The sequence below is a fragment of the Thunnus thynnus genome, chromosome 16 (genome assembly GCF_963924715.1).
Source record: "Thunnus thynnus chromosome 16, fThuThy2.1, whole genome shotgun sequence".
NCBI classification, from domain to species: Eukaryota; Metazoa; Chordata; class Actinopteri; order Scombriformes; family Scombridae; genus Thunnus; species Thunnus thynnus.
In genome coordinates, this window is record NC_089532.1 from 13,353,548 (window position 1) to 13,374,504 (window position 20,957).

Below are 20,957 nucleotides of genomic sequence, written 5' to 3' on the forward strand. Positions count from 1 at the left end.
CACCAGTTAGTCACTAACTTAGTCTGTTGTTTGATGCTGAGCAGTTTAGTGTACTGTGGGGTTAGAGCTTTTTCACTGCCTTTTTCAACTTTTTCATAGCCTGGTTTTGATGGATCATGGTCGCGGACCAGCTGGTTATGGATCATTGGCTTCCATGAACATTTGGGAAGTGGGAAGAAGCAGCGGGTCTGTCGGCCAGCTGAGTGAAGGGAAACCTGCGGAACAGACACCGGGACCATCAGGGTGAAACAGTCCGTAGAGGAGCTGCTGTGTTCAGCTGCACAGATAGGAAATCCCTCGGCTGACAGGATGTGCCACTCTGTTTGGTTTATAACAGCGTTTGGCAACCAGCATATTAGGTGCATTACTGCCACCCTCCGCTTCGGATTGTGAACCAATGATTAAATCCTACACATTATTCCTGTCTGTCTAATAAACTACAAAACAAAACTGCTGCTCCACCCTCTTGGCAGGTCCATTAAAGTTTTAAAGTTGTACTCTGGAACTCCAGTCTTCCTGAGTGCTTCCCTCATATATGAGATATGATTGCATGTGTAATAGTCTCCTCAGCCAAGTGGGAAAAAATATGTGCATATATGAACATCAGCAATTGGCAAAAATGAGTCAAAAAGTAATTGTGTTAAATAATGGTGATCTCAATATTGAACAAGAATTGTGATTATGATTTTTGCCATAATCGAGCACCCCTAAAAACAACATAAATTGTGATTTACACACACACACACACACACACACACACACACACACACACACACACACACACACACACACACACACAAAGAGTTTAAATATGTATGTGATAACTTGTAAATATGTATGTAATGAATTGTTTTCTTTAAGAAACTGTTACTTGAACATTTTTCAGTGTGCTCCTAAAGTTATATGTGTGCTCCTAATTTTTTTCATTTAGGAGCACATGTACTCCTTGAAAAAAAAGTAAGGATTGAACACTGCTGTCAGATGTGTACTAAGTAACTGGAGTGTGGCGCAGTCCAAGGGCTTCTGTCACCGGCATATAGATGTCTTCAGACCTGGGCTGACAGGTCTTACTTTACCCATCCCCCCCCTCCCATTCTCTCTCTCTCCCTCTCAGCTGGAGAGAAGGATTTCAGAGTACTCTTCTTGTGAAATATCCTCATAAATCCCATGACTTTGGCCAAATCTTACATTAAAAATCATATTTTAGTAGGAATTTTCGTCGCGAATCCATTGATACAGGTTTGAAAGTGGTCTGACTTATAGTTTAGACGTCAGATGCCCCAGTTTGGCACAAAGTCCATGCCCAGAGATTGCCTCCCCATTGGTTTACATTGTAAGGTGTGATGTGGCACTCCAATTTTCGGGGTTTACAAAATCTAAACCGTTAATAACTTTTGTTCGGCACAGTGTGATAAGTCATGTATTAAAGTTTGAAGCCGATACCATTAACGCCCTAGAAGGAGATAGCATTTCTTGGGGATCCAAAATTGGCACAAAGTCATACTTTGATGGGCATATTGCGGACTTCCTGTTGGATTTAGGTCAGGGGTGTCAGCATATGATTTGTAGGTCTTGATGAGACGAATAATTGAGTTTTGGTTTGATCTCTCTGCGACATTCCTACGGGCCATGGCAGCCATATTAGATACATAGGTGGCGCTATAGAGCACATTTTGGCACTTTGGGGTTTAATTTTTACATTTTGTCAAATATTTCACCAGACCTGATGTGTGTGCCAAATTTGGTGAGTTTTTGATCATGTTTAGGGGGTCAAATTAAGGGTTGAAGTGGCGTAATAATAAAGAAAGAATGAGAAGAAGAAGAAGAAGAAGAAGAAGAAGAAGAAGAAAGAAACAAACACATGAAATACAATAGGTTCTTCGCCCCTTTGGGGCTCAGGCCCTAATAAAAGATAGAAAAAACATGTAAATTCAAGATTTTTAGGTCAAAGTCTTGTGACTCATTTAAAGCTCAAATGAAGTTTGTATCTAAAACTATGTGGAAGCAGTAAATGATCAAAAAGGTGTGAGTTCACTCACACTCTCCATTCAAATATGTGAGTATTTTTCTGTGTCCAGCTACAGTTACTTATTGTCTCTACACACCTGACAGTACACATTTCAATCAAACTTTCAAAATAAAAGCACACCACACTTGTAAGAAGTATCCCTCATTTTTATGAAGCAAAATCATCTGATCCCAACGGGAGTGCGAGGTCCCGACCAACGCTGCTTGCAGCTTTAATATTTCTCTTGTAATTTTTGTTGTTACTGTTATTATTGTATTGTATTATTATTATTGTTGTTGGGCTTATCTGTGTCTCTCTCTCTCTCCTCTTCCTTCTTTCTCTCTCAACCCAACCGGTCAAGTCAGATGGCTGCTCACCTAGACCCCAGTTCTGCTGGAGGTTTCTTCCCAAAAGCGGAGTTTTTCCTTGCCATTGTTGCCAAATGCTTGCTCGTGGGGGAATGTTGGGTCTCTGTAAATTAAAGAGTAGACCTGCATCTATGTGAAAAGTGCCCTGAGATAACTTCTGTTGTGATTCGGTGCTATATGAATAAAACTGATTTGACTTGACTTGAAACTGACTAGCAGAGGGGAACCTTCTGGGCCTTCAAGGTATTCAGTGAAGGCCTAAGAGAAAATATTGACAGAATTTTTGTACTCCTGATCATTAATCATTATTTTTATTCACTGAAATAATAGCAATAATCTATAGATCATTGTTATAAACTTGGACTAATATGACCTGGCAAACAGTGGGTTAATATAACGGAATGGGAAATGGACCGATTACAATTTTTCTTCCGATTGTATCTGGGTGAATCAGCGACTCCCCCCTGCCAGGACTATCAGTAGCTGTAAAGAATGCCTGTGTAATTAAAGTCAATGTGGCCATGAATTTGATTTTGACAGTTGTCTCAGCCAATCATATTTTGTTGAGTTGTGGGCGGGACAATATCCCGACATCTTCTGGCCATTTGCAAATGCTTAATGGATAAGTGACCCACAAAAGTAGTCAGTCAGTGAGTGAGGGAAAAAAGAGATAAGAGAACAACAACGAACGGTAAGTCACTAACCCAGTAATTCCCAATTCTCTATGGTATCAAGACTATCTCTCCACTTCGTTATATATTTCATATGTACAGGGAATGATCCCCCTCCTGTCAAGGTACATGGATATTTCTTTAAATCACACCAGCTTGCCTGGTCACGCCCTACGGTTTACCTATAAAGCACCTGTGCTGGCATGTAATCTGATTCTTTGATCTCCATCTGAGTCAAGGTGCAGTATGTGTGGCTGTGATTCCCTATACCAGTGTATTGCTTGTGGTTTTGTGGGCTAACGCGCTTGGTGGGACCCATGCTGAGTGCAGACTGTTTAAGTTGGCTAACAGTGGGTGGGAAAGCTCGACATCCCAGTCGAGCTGGCATCTCTCTGCTTCCGGTGCAAATAAATCTGGGGTAGTTAGATGGCAGTGTGCCCCTGAAGAATATTGCTTGCAGTCACCAGCTAATGCGCTCCATGGTAGACCGTGTTGAGTGAAGACCGGGTTGGCTGATAGCAGGCGTCTCCCCTCTTTCTCCCCTTTGACAGAACATCCGAATGCAAGTGTGCAGCTCACAGAGCACCAGTTGACATGCCAAAAAAACTCCACAAAGTTTATTTAAAGTACTCCCACAGGGCTGGTGGTAAACAGGGAGGTCAGTGGAGTTTCTGGGTTACTGCACGTCCCTGCCCCCTGATTAAGAATGGTAGTAGCAATATGTCAAGTATGGCAAGCCACCAGGGACACTCTTGTGTGGGTTGTGGAGTTTTCATGCCTTTGGAAGATGGGCATGATAAGTGTGTGCTGTGTTTGGGACATCAGCATGCACTTTTGTCCAGGGAGAACCCCCAGTCGTGCGTAGACTGTTTCATACTGCCTGCACGTACCAGAGAGGCCTGTTGTCACTTTTTTGGAGTGAAGCATGCAGTGCCCAAGGGGAAAACTGGAAAAATGGCTGAAGTCATGAAAGTCATGAAGGAAAAAGGGGAGTGTTAAGGGCCCTTGCAGACTGTCTTCTCCTCTGAGGACAATGACTTATCCTGTGGGCAAATGGCAGGTGGCACCTCACAAGCCAGCCATTTTGATGAGGTTATTGGGAAACCAGTGCTCTGGATGTTGCCCTCCCTGAAGATCCTGTGGCACCCACCTCTCAGGTTTGTCCCGTGCCAGTGTGGGTGCCCCTCCTGCCTGACTTTAAAGACCAGGTGTGCAAACAATTCGATTCGCCAGCAGCGACACACAAGTGGTTTGTGTCATGTTGAATATTTTTGAACATGCATGACAGGGAGCAGGTTGCCTGTGGGTTGCTCCCTCCAATGGATCATGCCCTCTCTGCTGATTTCTCCCTCCAGCTCCTTTCTTGGCAAGGCCATCTGCCCTAGCAGGAATTGCAGGATTATGGATGGCCTGCTTGCTAAGCTGCACAGAGCTATGGTTACACAAACCCATCTGGCCAATACTGGGGCCATTCTGCCCCTTTACCTTCGTGACCTGTCTCGTCAGGTGCAGGACAGTTCTGGGGGCTCTGGCGTAGTGGGTGAGCTTCAAATGGCTTCATCAGTCCTCTCTTCTGTTATGAAGGAGGACACATGGGCTGCAGGTAGAGACATGGCATCCTTTTGGGTTGTTAGAGGCCACCTGTGGCTGTCCCAGGCCGAGCTCCTGTAAGGAGATTAGGACTGTTTACTGAAATTGCCAGTGGAACCTTCAGCTATGTTCGGACCAGATGTGGCTAAGTTGATTCAGCAGGCAACAGGAAAGTTTCAGGTGGCTCTTTTGGGCGCACCAGGGGCAGGTAAACTGTAGGGCATGACTGGGCAGTGGGGCATCATTCGCCGTACATATGAAATATGTAATGGAGTGGAGAGATAGTCTCTTCCCTCAGAGAACCAAGGTTACAATGTAACCGTATGCCAAACACATTTGTTCAATTTTGTGTCTTAGGCACAAGCACAAAAGTCAGTGTGAAATGGATAAAATTGTCATTCATTTCCCTATAACTAGCCTGCAGTCAAGGTACATTTCAGTGAGAAATAAACAAATTTGTTTTTCCATTTTTATCAGCTGATAATCACAGTTTTCTATGTAAATTGTATAGTATACTGTAAACCTGCAATTTGCATCTCTAGTTTTATTGCCATGGACATGAAATGGCAAAAAATGGCTTAATTAAGGCCAGTGAAAAATAGCTGAGCATAGCTTACAAAGAGCTTGTGCCTTCTCCCATTTCACCTAAGAAGGTGTTGGCTGGTCAGTATGAGACATCTGATATCTACATTTAACTTGTTTGTATGGTATTGCTGCCTTTAGATATAGATATTTAATTTTCACAAAATAATATAGGCCTAGTCATTTACATGTCATATTTAAAGTTAGTAATGTCATGATAGCCAACTTGGTGTGCCTGGGTTACTGGAATCACCTTTGTGTGGTGAGTCATGTGTGCCATTGTTGATATACAAATATTTATTATAGCAGCTTTAAGGTGAACCTATATTTGCATTTTTTTTTTTTTTTTACTATTCTTCCATTATTAAACTTGTATATCCTTCAACTGGCACATTCATATACAGGGTTATGTGGTAGCTAGCTGTGAGGAATTATGGTCCATGTAAAACAACTGAATAGGAATTGATTAAATTTGACCTCAAGACATGATGTAATTATGCTCTGTTAAAATACTTTTCATAAAACATAGTTAACAGTGTAGGAAATTCCAAAAATATTTGGCGAGCAACTTTTGCCCCCACTATCTAAAAAATTGGGGCATTTACAAAATTTGGGGGCACTTTTAAAAAGCAGTAATTAGTGAATTAAGTTGCTCTTTTTAATGTAAAATAAGACCAGATTAAAATGCATACAGTAATCACATTACATTACATTACATTTTCTAACTACAATAATAAGCACATGAAAAGCAAAATAATGCAGGCCAATTCCCTTTCAACAACTAAGATTTTATTTAGGAAGAGCCTTCATTATAAACCACTAGATGGCAGTATAATATAATGATCATGGGATCATGACAATATTTAATGGGCTTGATCTAATGAGATTAAGCAAAAACTCTGACTGCCATATTCAGATCTCATACAAGTCAAACCAGTCTGACTTTGATGATTTCATCATTGTAGGTCTGATGTATTGTATGCCACAGCCTCAAGTTACAGACTAGTACCAACAACTACTCTCAAGAGAGCCAATAATAATATATGTAATATTCCTTCTTTATTGATGCAGTTCTGGGAATAACTGAAGCTTTTTAGCATGTTTATTTCATCTCCAAGTTTGCCCTGCTGACGTTTTGAGCATGGATGAAATAACATTATAGACTCGACTATCCAGCACTGCATCATTGATTGGAAAAAATATATTTTAGATTTGGGACTAAAAAGCTTACTTGGTGCATTGAGCTCAGTAATGTTAGTCAACGGCACTGATCCCCCCACCAGTCGGCAAGACCCACATGTAGGCTGTTACATTAATGTTATCTAGCCAACTTGCGCTGGTCCAAACACATTTTAAAGTCTTTAGTGATCATGTTAATGTTACTTACCATTAGCACATCGGTGATGCTTGCTTGTTTGGTGATGATGAGTTGAATACTTTTTAACCTGTTTGCTTCTTTTAACAAAGTCAACATTAGCTTTTAGATGTTCAAGGCTATGTTTGGGTAGGTGAGCCCTCCAAGCTTTACAGAAGAGGAGAGTTGTCTTATTATCCTCTTCAACACCAAGCCAGTCTTTTTTCCATTTTTCACTTGTAGAAGCAGCAACTTTCTTTGCTGTCTTATTTGCTGGGGGTGGCCCAGGATTTAGGTTGCTTTCTTCGGTAACAGTTGGAGCTTTTTTAATGAGGTACCAGTCCATCGCAACTTCACTGCAGGTACAGGATTGCATGGCCTGTGCCAGGTACTGTAACAGCAGCGTAGTGTGAACCACAGCATTTCTGCCCTTGTCCCCCGTTAATTTGATAGTTAATAAATGTGAAGATTCTTTAGTACTTATTGTAGTTTGATTTCATTATTCAAACAAACATCTCCACAATTATTAAGCGGACAGTAAATGCTATCATGTACTCTATACCGTACTCCACTATTTAATAATTGCAAATATCTGTTAAATAATATTTGCACAATTTTGCCCTTAAAAATCAAGGGAATGAGGACAAAAACAAAAGTAAGTCACTCAAGGACACACTGTGATGTTCTCAATTTACTGAATTTATTCAAACACAATATGTCAACCAAGCATCACTTCTCTGCAGACTTAAATTTATTTTTATCCTTTAGCCTCACCATTTTTAAAAAAAATATACATTATCACCATGCATTTGCCTTGATGCAGCTTTTGGGTAATTACATGACAGAATTCATTATTATGTAACTGACTCCTAGTGTGTTGCAGGATGCTGGAGCCCAAGGTCTCCATCCATGCATTGCTAGCTAAGAGCCACAGTCACGTGTGTCTAAGTGTATACGGCACCCAGTAAAAAGACCCGGCTGACAGCACCACAAAAGAAATTAATCAGGGAGGCAGTCCAGGAAAGGGAGAGCTATAAATTGCATGTAATATAAAGGGCGTGTGTGTATGTGTGTGTTTGTGGAGCCCTCCTTCAAGGTGGAAGTGACCTGAGCCTGCTCCACCCCCTCCTCTTATTCTCTCTTTTGTGTGTCCCTCACTCTCTGTCCCTCTATCTGTATCTCCATTCCTCCCCCACACGATGAATAAACCAGGAAGATTTTTCAAACTATCTATGTGTTTGTGTGTATTTATTTGTCTGTTTACTCATGACCTTAGACAGTCAATCAGTGTCATTGATATTGAAGTGGATGCTAGAGTAGGTGTCCCTGAACAGCTGAGGAAAACATCAATCTGTTGACAAACATGTCTATCAAGCATCAGCTGGTGCATAAAAATGCTCTGTCAGTGATTTTTTGACCATATAAAAAACAGTAATATTCATATATGAAACTGAGGAGTTTAGATGAGGAATAAGCATTGATGTATTTTAAAAATTTACTATAATTTATGTAAATCTACCCCCTCATGTGTAGTATTTAAATGGGGAGGGTCAAAATATTTCAAGAATCTATCAATATAATAAAAATCATTAGAACATCACTAACTAGATGATCAAAAATAACAACAGAGTTAACAGAAAATTCAACATTTAAGCTTCACAAAGATAGAATTTACTGCAGGGCTGTTGCATTGGATTGTACAAGTGTACCCAATCAGCTGGTACAGTCAGTTAATATATGAGCTTCACTAAATGTTCAAAAAAACAAAACTTTAAACATAATTTTTGTGTAAAATTAATTATTATTAGTTTGATGTTGTTTCTATCATGTCAAGTTTTCCAATAAACCACCTGCTATGTCGCTATTCTAGATCCATTCGAATATGAATGCACAGTTCCATTTTTGTGCTTATTAAATGCAACTTACAATTCAGAATGTTCTAATGCAGTATTTACAGAGGTCATACATAGTATAAATGTATACAAAATATAATTAACGGGTCCTCGCGCCTCTGCGCACATTGGGCAGTTTTGTTTTTGTTTGACACAAAGTCAATGCCTAAAGATTGCCTCCCCATTGGTTTACATTGTAAGCTGTGATGTGGCACTACAACTTTCAGGGCTTACAATATCTAAACCGTTCGAGTTATTACAAAGTTTTTAACAACTTTTGTTCAGCACAGTATCATAAGTCATGTACTCAAGTTTGAAGTCGATACCATTAACGCCCTAGGAGGAGATAGTGTTTCTTGGGGGTCCAAAATTGGTGCAAAGTCGTACTTTGATGGGCATATTGCGGACTTCCTGTTGGATTTAGGTCAGGGGTGTCAGCATATGATTTGTAGGTCTTGATGAGACGAATAATTGAGTTTTGGTTCAATCTCTCTACGACATTCCTACAGGCCGTGGCAGCCATATTAGATACATAGGTGGCGCTATAGAGCACATTTTGGCACTTAATTTTTACATTTTATCAAACTTTTCACCAGACCTGATGTGTGTGCCAAATTTGGTGAGATTTTGAGTATGTTTAGGGGGTCAAATTAAGGGTTTAAGTGGCATAATAATAAAGAAAGAATAAGAACAGGTACACTTATGAACAACCTTATGCTTGAACATGGTGTTTGTTATGGCCCATCCATGGCTAGCACAGAAGTCCAACAATGCACCACTCAGGTTCAGATCAGGCAGGTTGTTCCTCCCAGTCACCCCCCTCCAGGTTTCTCCGTCATCACCCATGTGGGCATTCAAGTCCCCCAGCAGAGCATGGACTTGCTGGGCCGCACCCCCTCAGTTCAGTGCATGTGCATGAACAACAGTCAGAGTCTTCTTCCCAGCAACACATAGTCACAAGGAGGCAACCCTCCAATACTGCTGTGCTCAGCCAGGGACCCATGAATATCCCCAAACCTGCCCAGAGCCTCTCACCCTGGGCAACACCAGAAAAGAGGAGAGTCCAGCCCCTCTCCAGGAGTTTGGTTCCAGAGCCAGTGCTGTGCATAGACGCGAGCCCAAATATATCTAGTCAGGTAAAATATAAATATGAATATAGAAGTATAATTAAAAGCATCAGTTTAATTACTGATATAATAAATAACAATAAAAACATACAAGTGGGCCAAAAAGCAACAAAAAATCCATTATGTGAAAGTAATTTTTACCTAAACTTGCTTCAGACCACTATATAAAAACAAAATCTTAGACACAGTTCTGCTAGTTTGACTGCATCTATCTAAACTAATCAAAGCTCTTGAAAAGTGGCACAAAATGTTTATCTTCCCACACATCTCTATGCTTCCTCTTTTTGCTTCTCTTCATGTACTTAGTGTTGAACCTTACACATATCAGCTGTGTTTTCTTCAACTACCAGGGCAGAAAAGCAGTAGTAAAGACTGTGATGGGTGGCTACTCACATGACAGGCCACAGCAGAGGGTGAAAGGGAGCATGTGGGAGAGTTTGACTATGGTAGCTGATATACAGATTTATACTTATATACCGATACATACTGATTTTCTATACTTCTGGCTCATACCTGTGACACATCATTCTCATGCTGCTGTATAATTAAGCCATTAAGTCTTATGCTAAATCTCCATGTTAACTTGTGTCTTAAATGTGTGAACAAAAGCTTCAAAGTTGCTTAAAACTGCATCTGCATCTAATAGTGCAGTTGAAATGTAAAAATCAAATTCAGTGTTTTGATAAGATAAATCAGTATGCAACAAACTTTTTTTAATTTTTATTTTTATTTACTTGAGGCTTTGGCAAAGTATTTTCATCCCTCTGGTCTTTATCTCTGTCAAAAGATTATTCATTCATGGAAAAACTTCTGTGATGCTAAAAAGCATCTCTTATGGCTCCAGTTTTTTTGTACTCTCAGTTAATGAAATCTTAAAGGTGCAATATATGACATTCAGCCTCCTAGATGTTGCACTATAGCACCAGCATCTCAGACCAAAACAAATGTAGGCATCATTTACTCAATAAAGTTGGAAAAAAAGAGTGGCCCCTGAACTGACAACTTGTGAAACTCAGATCAAACTGTCAAACTAGGCAGTGCTGATCAAAAACGGATCAAGATTCTGTTACTGTATTACCTATTTCTTGCCTCAAATGTTTTCAGAAGCATATTTTAGTGTACTGTTTAGCTGGAATATGATAAACTTTGTGACCTGGCTGAAAATGGACGCAGAGGACACGAGGGACTCATATGCACTAACATGCACACTCGCATGCACTCACATGGGACTGAATGTCCTATATTGCACGTTTAACTGATGTCAACCATCAGACTGTTTTAGCCTCAAAGTTCTTTCCCCCATTAGAGAGCTTAGCAGTTTACCCAGAGGGTGCTGCAGAATTGTTTTAGAGCATTTATAAATGAACTCACAGGTTTGTGTGTCTCACCCAGAAAGGATGCCCCTCCATGCATGTGCACACATTCTGATCTTACCAAATGCACAAGTGCTCTTAAATAAAAACAATCTCAGTGAAGGTAGCTACAGAAAAATTACTCTTCTCCTTGTCATCTGTGATGGAGCACACATAATGAATTCACTGCCTGTTACCCTAGAAGAGGGATTTGTATCAGTGAATCCTGCCCACATTCAGTTCCCTTTAAACATATTCAAAATGGCCATGAATCAGGCAAGAGAAGGGCTTCTGTGGGAGCTCACTCACTCCCTATGTTTAGTCATGCATAAAGCAGAAATCAGATTTTCACTCTTGTTAATATAACTAATATTTCAAAGCATTTATATCATATCATATAATCATATCAGATTGCTCAACTATGACCTGCAGAGTAGCATGACTCACCAGTGCTGTGGGTGGGACTGACTTCTTGTTTTCTCCTAAGTTTCAAAGGAAGGACTGTTGCTATTTTTAGATATCCCTAAAACAGTATTTTTAAAAAATCATGAATGTCTTGAAGGCTGAAAGGATGCAAGTAGAAAAGAATGGCTTCTGTTTACAAGAGGCTAACATTAAGCCTAATGTACAGTATGGCAGTAACCCAAGCAAAACCCTCAGTCCCACCATCATTTTAGTTCTGGTCTGATGGAGGTGTAAAAAAACGAATCCCTGACCCAACCACGTGAGATAAAGGTCCCGCATTTAATTTTCAAAATTCATTACCATAAGAGATACTTCAAAGATAAAAACAAGCATGTTCAGTAACCTGTACTGTCATAGTTTATTGCTGTATTAACAATACAGCACTAGAAGAAGACAAAAAACATCACTATTTTTAACATCTGTTGTCAGCATAAGTCACCAGTCAAGATGGGAACAGGTGGACCTGATTAGTCAAATTGATTCAACTTGATCTGCACTGCTGGGAAATTGCTAATAAAACCCTGGCTCTTCCAAGATTTCTATTTTTCCTTTTGCTTGCTTCAGCTGTGCCACTGATTTATTACTTTGTTTACACATTTTCAACACATTAAAACTTTTTAGGAGATGTGTACTAAAATAGCAATTTATATGCCAAGAGTCTGATTGTAATTTCACCAAGATAAAGACTTCAAGACGTTATTGCCAGAACAAGGAGTTGTTGTGAAAAAAGGAGAAGTGTGAAAGTGCTGGGAGTGACAGGAAGGATGATGAAGAGGAAAGGTTGGAGGGAGTGTCAGACGTTCGCCCGGAGAAGCCCAGCATGGTTGACATCAAATGCAACAGGAGAGAGAAATGTGAAATCTGCCTGACATCGTGTCTAGCAGCTGAGATACTGAAGAGAAGAGAGGTGTAATATAATGTCATCTAAACCATTTGAGAGAAAGTGACAAACCACAGCATAATGTGACACTGAAGAACCACAGGGGGCTTTAACTCAGAGAGAGTTGGGTTTGAACTTTAGACAAATTTTGGATTGAATGGGACTGACAACTAAGACAGATACAATGTGAGCAGACATCTATATTTTACTCCTCATTGATGCTTAAATCTATCTAACTTTAGCTGCCAACAAAATAATATAATATTCTAAACAGTCTAAATAAAAGCTGTGAGTAATGGTGTGGGTGGAAAAAGACAGGTCAGAACTGCATTGGGTTATGCATGATTTTCTTTGAAAAAGTGTCAAACAGGCCAAAAACAAGCCATAATTGCATATTTTTTTAAAAGGAAGGACATTGTGCATGCAAAGGAACGAGGTCCAGATGAAAATACAGCTAAGTGTCTATGAGGAAAAATATTGAGAAAGATATTCACAAAAGAATTAAAAAGCTCCCTTGGTTCATTTGCATGTACTTTTGAGATGGTCCCTATCTTAAGCTGGTCATTTACCTTCTACTGCCATGCCACAATATTGGATCATGGCATAAAAATTCTCTAGTGTGATACCAAATACCCACATTGTTTTAGTTGCCTAAGCCTTACCAGAATTTTTTAACCTCCCTACATGTGTCTTTTCAACTAGCATTTTCTTGCCATGAACAGTAAAACAACTGGGTATTATTATACAAGAGAATAGCATTTCAGGTTTGCTATTCATTAAATTTTGCCATTCCTTCTGCTTAGAAACATTTTGCTGCACAAACTAAAAATGACCAAATTCAGATGTTTGAGAAGGAGTCAGAGTGAAACAAAGAGCTCTCAACTGCATGCTCTCTGCTTCTCTGCTCTCTAAAGACTAAAGATAACGACTATTATGGCTGAGTCAGATACTATATAGACACATCTGGTAAGTGGGAAAGAAACAATTGGTGAGAGGGAAAGAGACAGTTTGGATTATAGACTGGGAGATTGCTAGGAGGAGACTTTTTAAAGCTTTTTGATTAGAATAATGAATAATTCAAATAGACAAAAGGGCATAAAAAGGAGTAGGAGTAATAATGAAAGGAAAAAAAATTGAGGCTATGAGAGAGGAAATATTACTATTACGATATTACTGCAGCAAATTGCTGAACATAAATAAAACCACATTGACAGCATGGTTTTATTCATAAAACTACTGCAGTCGATACAGTTACAGTAACAGTAGACTGATTCTATTCATAGTTTACATTACAAATGGCTTATGTAATGTTCTTACCACACAACCCTAGACTACTATATTTATCCAAGTCTTTCTTTTTTTAGCACGTGCGTACTTGGTTCAGATTTTCTCTGCAGCACGTGTATGTGTGCAGTACCTTGAGTATTCCCACAGCCCGCCTGCCAGCACCTATAGCACCAGTTGCAGCTGGGAGGGCTGGGACTGGCCAAAATGTAGCTTTGCCACCTGATTCAAGACTCCTTTTTACTTCAGACAAAATTTTAAAAGGCATGTTGCATCAGGTAGACCCTTTGATGACAAGGTATCAGGAATAAATGGTCAAAACATCCCGAATCACCTTTGTAACTGCTGTAGCACTATTCGCACTTTACCCTTTTATTCCAAGAAGGATTATGTTTCTATTACATGTGGATGCATGCAGTCAGATCAGCAGTGTAGATAATAGTCCTATTCATTCATCATGCCTGGGAGGCATGAGCAGGCTCTCACATGTGCCACCACTGAAACTCTGCCAACATCCAGGTAGAGGCAGGGATTCACTGACAAAATGTATTGATCCTCAGTTATCTCCATCTCAGGATACACTTGTACTTTACATATAAAGAAGGCTGTCTGTTACACAGTCAAGGACAGTGGAAGGTGAGGAGATGGGTATTTAAATGGGCGTCATAGCCCCCAGGTTCTGCTGATGCAGGTGATTCAGTGTTAGGTGCAGCACATTATCTGACATGGATAGATGGATGGATGGAAGAGAGGGGCAGGACAAAGACTCACATGGAGGAGCACATGTCCTCACCAGCCTTTATTATGAGGTGTCATGCATTTTAAATACCTCAGGCGAAAAAAAATGTGAAATGCAAAACCTTGCAAGTTTTCACACATCTGCATTGTCATAGTGTTCGGTCAAAATAAGGATCAAGAACACATTTTTAAGGCACAATCTGTTTTCATAGTCACACAGGGCTCGCCTCTTATCTGGGGACATAATAAAGGTCCCCCCAAGGTTATCTTTCTTTTAAAGATATATGGCCAATGTGTGTGTGCATGTTTGTGCTTGTTTTGCTTATGCATGTGTCTATGAACTGCAGGAATGTATGTTTACCTGTGTAAATTATGCACATTCCACTAGCTATGTATCATTAATATGCATATATTAAGAGGGAAATGCTTATGGTGCTCTTACATTTCTTTATAAGACAACATTACAGTAATGAAATATAACAAATTATGTGTTCAAACAGTTTGTTGTGAAAATGTTTATATGAGAAATGATTGCAAGGGTAAACCTCTGGAAGTAATCTAGTTTGATTAATTACATTGACAGATGGCACTTCAATAACTGTGCACTAGAGAGCAGTTTAGTACACCATTTGAAACACTCAACTTAGTGAGTATGTATGACTATGCACAACCTATAGATAAGTATTGTGTGAAATATATATATATATATTTTTACATTTTTGGGAACATAGTTTTACATTTATCTGTCATCAGATTTTTATGCAAATATGATTTTATTGGCCGTCTTTTCATTTAAAAATACATCATCCAAATGCTCTTGCTTATGGCTTTTATTTTTGACTCAAGGATGCAAAAAAATACTAAACGATTTCATGAGCAGTTTGACACCATGACATGATTTTGAATTTTTTTTTTTTTTTCACAGAAAACAATGTGTTCGAACATACAGTGTCATTTCAAGGTGAGACTTACACAAATTTGAGAGTGGCTGCTCTGACAGAACTACTGGCTTAAATGTAAATTTTACAATTGTTACTGAAATAATTCTTAAGCCCTTTATTTGCAAATTCACAGCATTTTACTGTAGATTGTGTTTGGTACTCAAAGATTAATCTTAATCAATTTTCCAAACTGTATGTACAGTGTTTTAATGAGATCATGGTACTTTCAGAAAGAAAAAAAACAACAACATTTTTTGAGTGTTAAATGGAAACATACCCTCCCCCGGCACGTTACATAACATACAAATTGAAAAAAAACATGCTGAAGAGAGACCACAGTCAAATGTACTGTGCTCTTGTTCAGTGACAAAAGTCATAGGGGTTGTTAAAAAACAAATATTCTTTCCTTATCCAATAGTTTATTCAAATTATAACTGGCGTCAAATTTACACAGAAATCCCTTCATTTTCTGTGTATCTGTCTGGAGGTTTCTCACAACAGAATAACTGTGATGTTTGTCAGATACCCAGCTGTTCTCGTAATCAATTGTTGACAACATGAAACACATAGAACAGAAGCATTATCCTTTAACAGCTGACATTTTTTTTGCACATTTGACACTGTCTCACATTTGAAGCAGTGTCTGTAAATTAGTCATTTACTTGAGGATTATTGTCTAATGTTTAATGTTTAACTGTAAAGATCACCACAAGGAGTTTACATTATTTTATCTTGTACTTTAGATGCTTCTGTAGTTAATTTACCCTATACCATCCCTTCATTGTTGCCTCTCTTCTTTCCCTGAAAGAAAAGAACAACCTGATTGACATTTGCCTGCCCCGTTCTAGTAATGAAGCAGTAAAGGAGTGGGTCTGCGAGGCAGTTGAGGCTTGAGATAGCTATGCTGATCTTGTAGGGATAAAGAAGCCATTTGACATCCCCGCAATCGTCCACCAGCATGCGGAGAAGCATCATGACGTGGATAGGTCCAAAGCAGAACAAAAGGCAGAACAAAACTATTGTCAGGAGCTTTGAAATCCGTTTACGTTCCTGTTCCTCTGTGGCCTGGTTGGATTTCACTGCCTCACAGATCCCCCAGGTGGAAAACATCACAAGGAGAACTGGAACAATAAATCCCAGGAAGAAGCGTACTACATTAACTCGAGCCAGATTCTCTGACAGTGGGAGGGAGATGTCAAAGCAGACAGAAAACATGTTGTTTTCATGGTATGAGTCCTCCCAAGTGATAGTGGTGGCATTGAAACAGACTACCAGCACCCAAATGGAAACACTGACTGCCACTGCGGTGGCTACTTTCCTCAAGGATGTGTACTTTAATGGGTGAACTACTGCCAAGTACCGGTCAACAGCAATGCAGCAGAGGAGAGCATCACTGGTGTAAAAGTTAGTGAAGAGAAAGTAAACAGATACCACACATACATATCCTCCATGAGCCCAAACTCCTCGCCAAAGGAAGTCCAGCCACAAAGAAAGGCCGATAGTGAAGGTCAGGTCACTCAGGGCCAGGTTGAATAGATACACACCAAGCTCGTTCCTCTGTCTAATGTGCTGCCAGGACACATAGAGGGAGAAGGAGTTGGATGGGATAGCAGTGATGATGATAGCCAGATAGAAAAATAGAAATGGCCTCCTCCCGGATGCGCTGTCAACCAGGTAACATTCTGAATGGTTAGTGGCCTGGGTTAAGTTTTCCATTGCAGATGTGATGTCTACAGTATATGCACACACCTTTAGAGAAACAAGGAACAAACGCAACAATGCATATGAATATCTAAAGTGGAAATCAAGAGTTTTTTCTTATTTTGGCAAATTAATCACAAATTGCTTCAATTTATTGTTGAACATTTTCCAAGCAAATATTTTAGATTTTTTTTCCCACCCTCCAGGCAGCCTTTGGGACTGCTACATTTCAATAAATTTTAAAAATCAACTTGCACAGTTTAGAAACTTGCTCCAAATTGGTAATCCACCACAATGACCATTCAATCTGCATGTTGAGTATCTTTTTATTGTCGTCTACTCTGAGTAGTCTGCCTAAAAACATTGCAGTAACCGGCTCTCAAGTCTCTGATGTTGCAATGTTCTTGATTGCACTGACAAGGAAGACATTTCAAAACACATCCTGTCGGCAATTGCATTACCACACGACAATAATGTAACAAAAACCATAGCTGGTCAAATTTTCACTATGATGGATTACAGTTTATCTAGATGTAATGTCTAGATGTGATGTTTACACCTTGCTGAAATGAATGTAAAATCAATGACGTCCTGGAAAGAGGAAAATCAGTCTAAAATGTATCATCTGAAAAATTGAGAAGAAACTTAAAAAGGGCTTGAGCTGTACCCTTCTAACAGGCTAGTTCATGGGATAAAACATGACCATCTATCATTTGATGCTTTAAGTCTTTAACTTTCAACCATAAACCTGTGTTATCTCAATATTTTACAAAGAAAAGCAAAAACTCATTTCAAGTTCAAAACTTATATAGAGTTGTACTTACTTTTTATTTTATTTAGTCGTACTTCTGCTCCAAATTCTGTCCATAAAATTCATGATTAAAATGTAAAAAAAATTAAACACTTTTGTGGAGTGGATTCATTCAGTTGTCCTGTCTTCCACTGCTTATAAAAACAGGAAGAGTCAGCAGCTGCCTCTTTGTTGTCCCTGACTACATGTCATTTACTGGGTGATAGGTCATAACAGAACAAACTACCAGTGTTAGAGGACCACACAGCAGATTTAATTAGGATACAAAGTATATACACAGCTTGCTATTCATGTTTGGTGTGTCAATATAGATGTTGACTTGGGTAAAGGTGATGCTGATTATTCTTCTCTGTCCTCTGATAAAAGAATACGCATCTGCTTGACTAATTGCTTCCATAGCGTAGTTATGGCTGGCTGAGCATACATGCTCTAAAGGATAGGTTTACATTTTTTCAAGTCTGTCTTAAAACAACACCCACATATGTACATTGAAAGCATTATTGGATGCTGTAATTATTTCTCCTCTCCATTTAAACCCCCCCCCCCCCCCCCCCTCCCGAAAGCAATGTCAGTATCAAGTGATGAGAGACAAAATCTGTAGCTCTGTGTAAGAATTCATTCTTTGTGGTTTTTGTGTTACTGTCCATCTGCCAACACTTTCAACCCATTCTTTGATACAATTTTGCACCAGAAAAACAATCAATAGGGTATATAAAATTACTGTTATTGAACTTAAATAATCAACCAAAAATCAATTAAACGTGATCTTGTTTACACCACAATCAACCACTTTAAATTACAGATGATTTGTCCAATAAAATATCAAGATAACAGTGTTAGTAAAAAGGCAGTAGTACCCCTACAAATTCCTCTAAAATGACACAGTCCCAAATAAAAATAGTTTTCTCTTTTAATTTAAAATTATAGGTTAAAAATAAAACACAAAATCAATGATGTTGTTTAAACGAAACTGACAGAATCCTAGAGCTCATTGACACTTTCTTCCACATAAAAACTTCCCTACACTTCTCCACAGCTTTCCTTATCTCTCTCTTGGCACTGTCACTGATTAAACAGTATATTATAGGATCCAATGTACTGTTTATGGTGGTGGTAGCAACTGTGACCAAATATGGATCTTTGAGCCATGATGCCCACGTGCAGGATCCGGGCTCCAGTATGGCCCTGAGCAGCATGACAGTCTGGTAGGGCACAAAGGCCACTATGTAGGTTAGATAGAGGAACAGTAGCAGCAGCCCCACTTTCTTCCGCTCTTCTGCCAGGATGGAGGTGCTCTGTTGGAGTGATTGCATGATCTGCTGAAAGCAAAAGGTCATGATGATGACTGGGACCAAGAAACCCAGGATGAACCGCGTGAAGGCGAAGTTGGCATCTTCTCCGGTCATAGGTATTCGCTCCTGGCACAAGCGTCTTGAGGAGAAAGCGTGCAGTGCCCCTGTGTGGTCAAGCAGGATAATGTGGACGATAATCTCCAAAGTCCATACAGCAATACTCACAACTGTTGTTGTCTGCAACTCTCGGACCCAGTGAAAGTGTAGAGGGTAGACCACTGCTAGATAGCGATCAACAGAGATGCAGCAAAGGAGGCCTGAGCCGACATAAAAGCTGTTGTACATGACCACAGCCACTGAGCTGCAGAGACCATCACCCACAGGCCGCTGTAGAGCCAGTTCAATCCAAACAGGCAGAGAGATTGTGTACAGCAGATCGGAGATGGACAGGTTGATGAGGTAGACTGCCATGCTGTTCCCTTTCCTCATCAACATCCAGGCTACATACAAAGACAGGCAATTAGCCGAAAAGCCAACAATAAAAAATAGAGAATAGGCAGCCGGATACATGTGCTGCTCCACTGAAGAATTCAGGGAGCAGCTCGCTTGGTTGAGTGTTGTGTTCATCCTTTCACTCGATGCAGACTCGACCTGAATGGGAATGGAAATGGGAAGCTCTGTGTTGTGTTGAACTGAGATAAGTTCTGCCATGCAAATAACTCTCAGGAAAACACCTTGGTCATGCTTAAAATGTAAATGGCATCCGATGCTATCACTGTAGCTGTCATTTTATTTCCGTAGTGTTGAAAGCTGAGCACAGGTTCAACTATAAGATTAAACATTAACTGAAAATTTGTGGGATTAAATGTAAATTATACTGCGTATAGCTCATGACCTTTACATGTTTATGTAGAAAACAGGAACTCACATCGTTGATACATTACCATCAAGAGCGTCTAACAGAGGAAGTTGTGTCATGCTTAGAGGCATTTAGACAGTGCATACTGTATGTCACTATAGAATCAAACCGGTGGTGGAAACAGTTTTGAGGTATTTGTATTTGAGTATTTCCTTTTTATGCTACTTTATACTACTTCCTTACTACATTTCAGCAGGAAATGTTACTCTTAACTCCACTGTGTTTATTTGATATCTATAGCTATTTTTGAGATTAAGAATTTACGTTAAAAAAAGAATAAACCTATAAAATACAAGTAAGTAACTTAATATGGGGAAATTATCCAATATGTCGTAGATAAGCAAAGCAAAACTTTTATGCAAATTTGTGTATCAGGATTGTGTTTTGGGGGGGCTGACCCCCAGGTTGGGAACCACTAGACTAAACTATCAGTATAAATAGTTGTTAAAACTTGCTCAACCTCAACCAACTGGTAAAATGCCATTGATGTATCAGTATTAACAATCTAATAATTATATAAAAATATCACAGGAGCCATTTTTCCTCATAAATAAGTACATTTAAATATTTCTGTACTTCTACTTAAGTAAAGCATCTGAGTACTATTGGAAACTGGTGACTCTGGATAGTATAAACTATACGCAGGGCTTTCCAGGAACAGCATGTGCCTGTATTTGCATATCACTGTCATCACCCGCTATGAGTGCCAACAGTGGTGCAGTGAAATATCTTCATGTTTCATTATGTTGATATGTGTTGTGCTTCTGAGACAACCCATTAGACAACAGGGTTCTGTGGAATATTATCCACTGAGAGGAAAGAATGACCGTTTTTATGTACCAATGTAAGGCTAAAACTTACCAAATAAAGTCTTGCTGGAGGTGCTGGAGATAAGATTCAGTGTTTAAAAATAGAAAAAAAAACACCCGCCCCCTCCTGTCTGTGCACCCATTCCATCTGCCCTTATATGTGAATACTTAAC

General features: G+C 39.4%; 2 protein-coding genes across 2 annotated transcripts; both read right to left on the reverse strand.

Annotated features, from left to right (window-relative positions):
* Window positions 1-15,098: 15,098 nt before the first annotated feature.
* LOC137200219 (psychosine receptor-like) lies at window positions 15,099-18,270 on the reverse strand. The gene is made up of 2 exons (XM_067614873.1): window positions 17,778-18,270; window positions 15,099-17,001 (listed from the first exon to the last, which is right to left on the reverse strand). Exon 2 carries the CDS (start codon window positions 16,966-16,968, stop codon window positions 16,018-16,020), a length of 951 nt encoding a protein of 316 aa, XP_067470974.1. The 5' UTR covers window positions 16,969-17,001; window positions 17,778-18,270; the 3' UTR covers window positions 15,099-16,017.
* A 71-nt stretch (window positions 18,271-18,341) lies between these two features.
* Window positions 18,342-20,870, reverse strand: LOC137199855 (ovarian cancer G-protein coupled receptor 1-like). Its single transcript, XM_067614441.1, has one exon. The coding sequence runs from the start codon at window positions 19,765-19,767 to the stop codon at window positions 18,712-18,714; it is 1,056 nt and encodes a 351-aa protein (XP_067470542.1). The 5' UTR covers window positions 19,768-20,870; the 3' UTR covers window positions 18,342-18,711.
* Window positions 20,871-20,957: the final 87 nt, after the last annotated feature.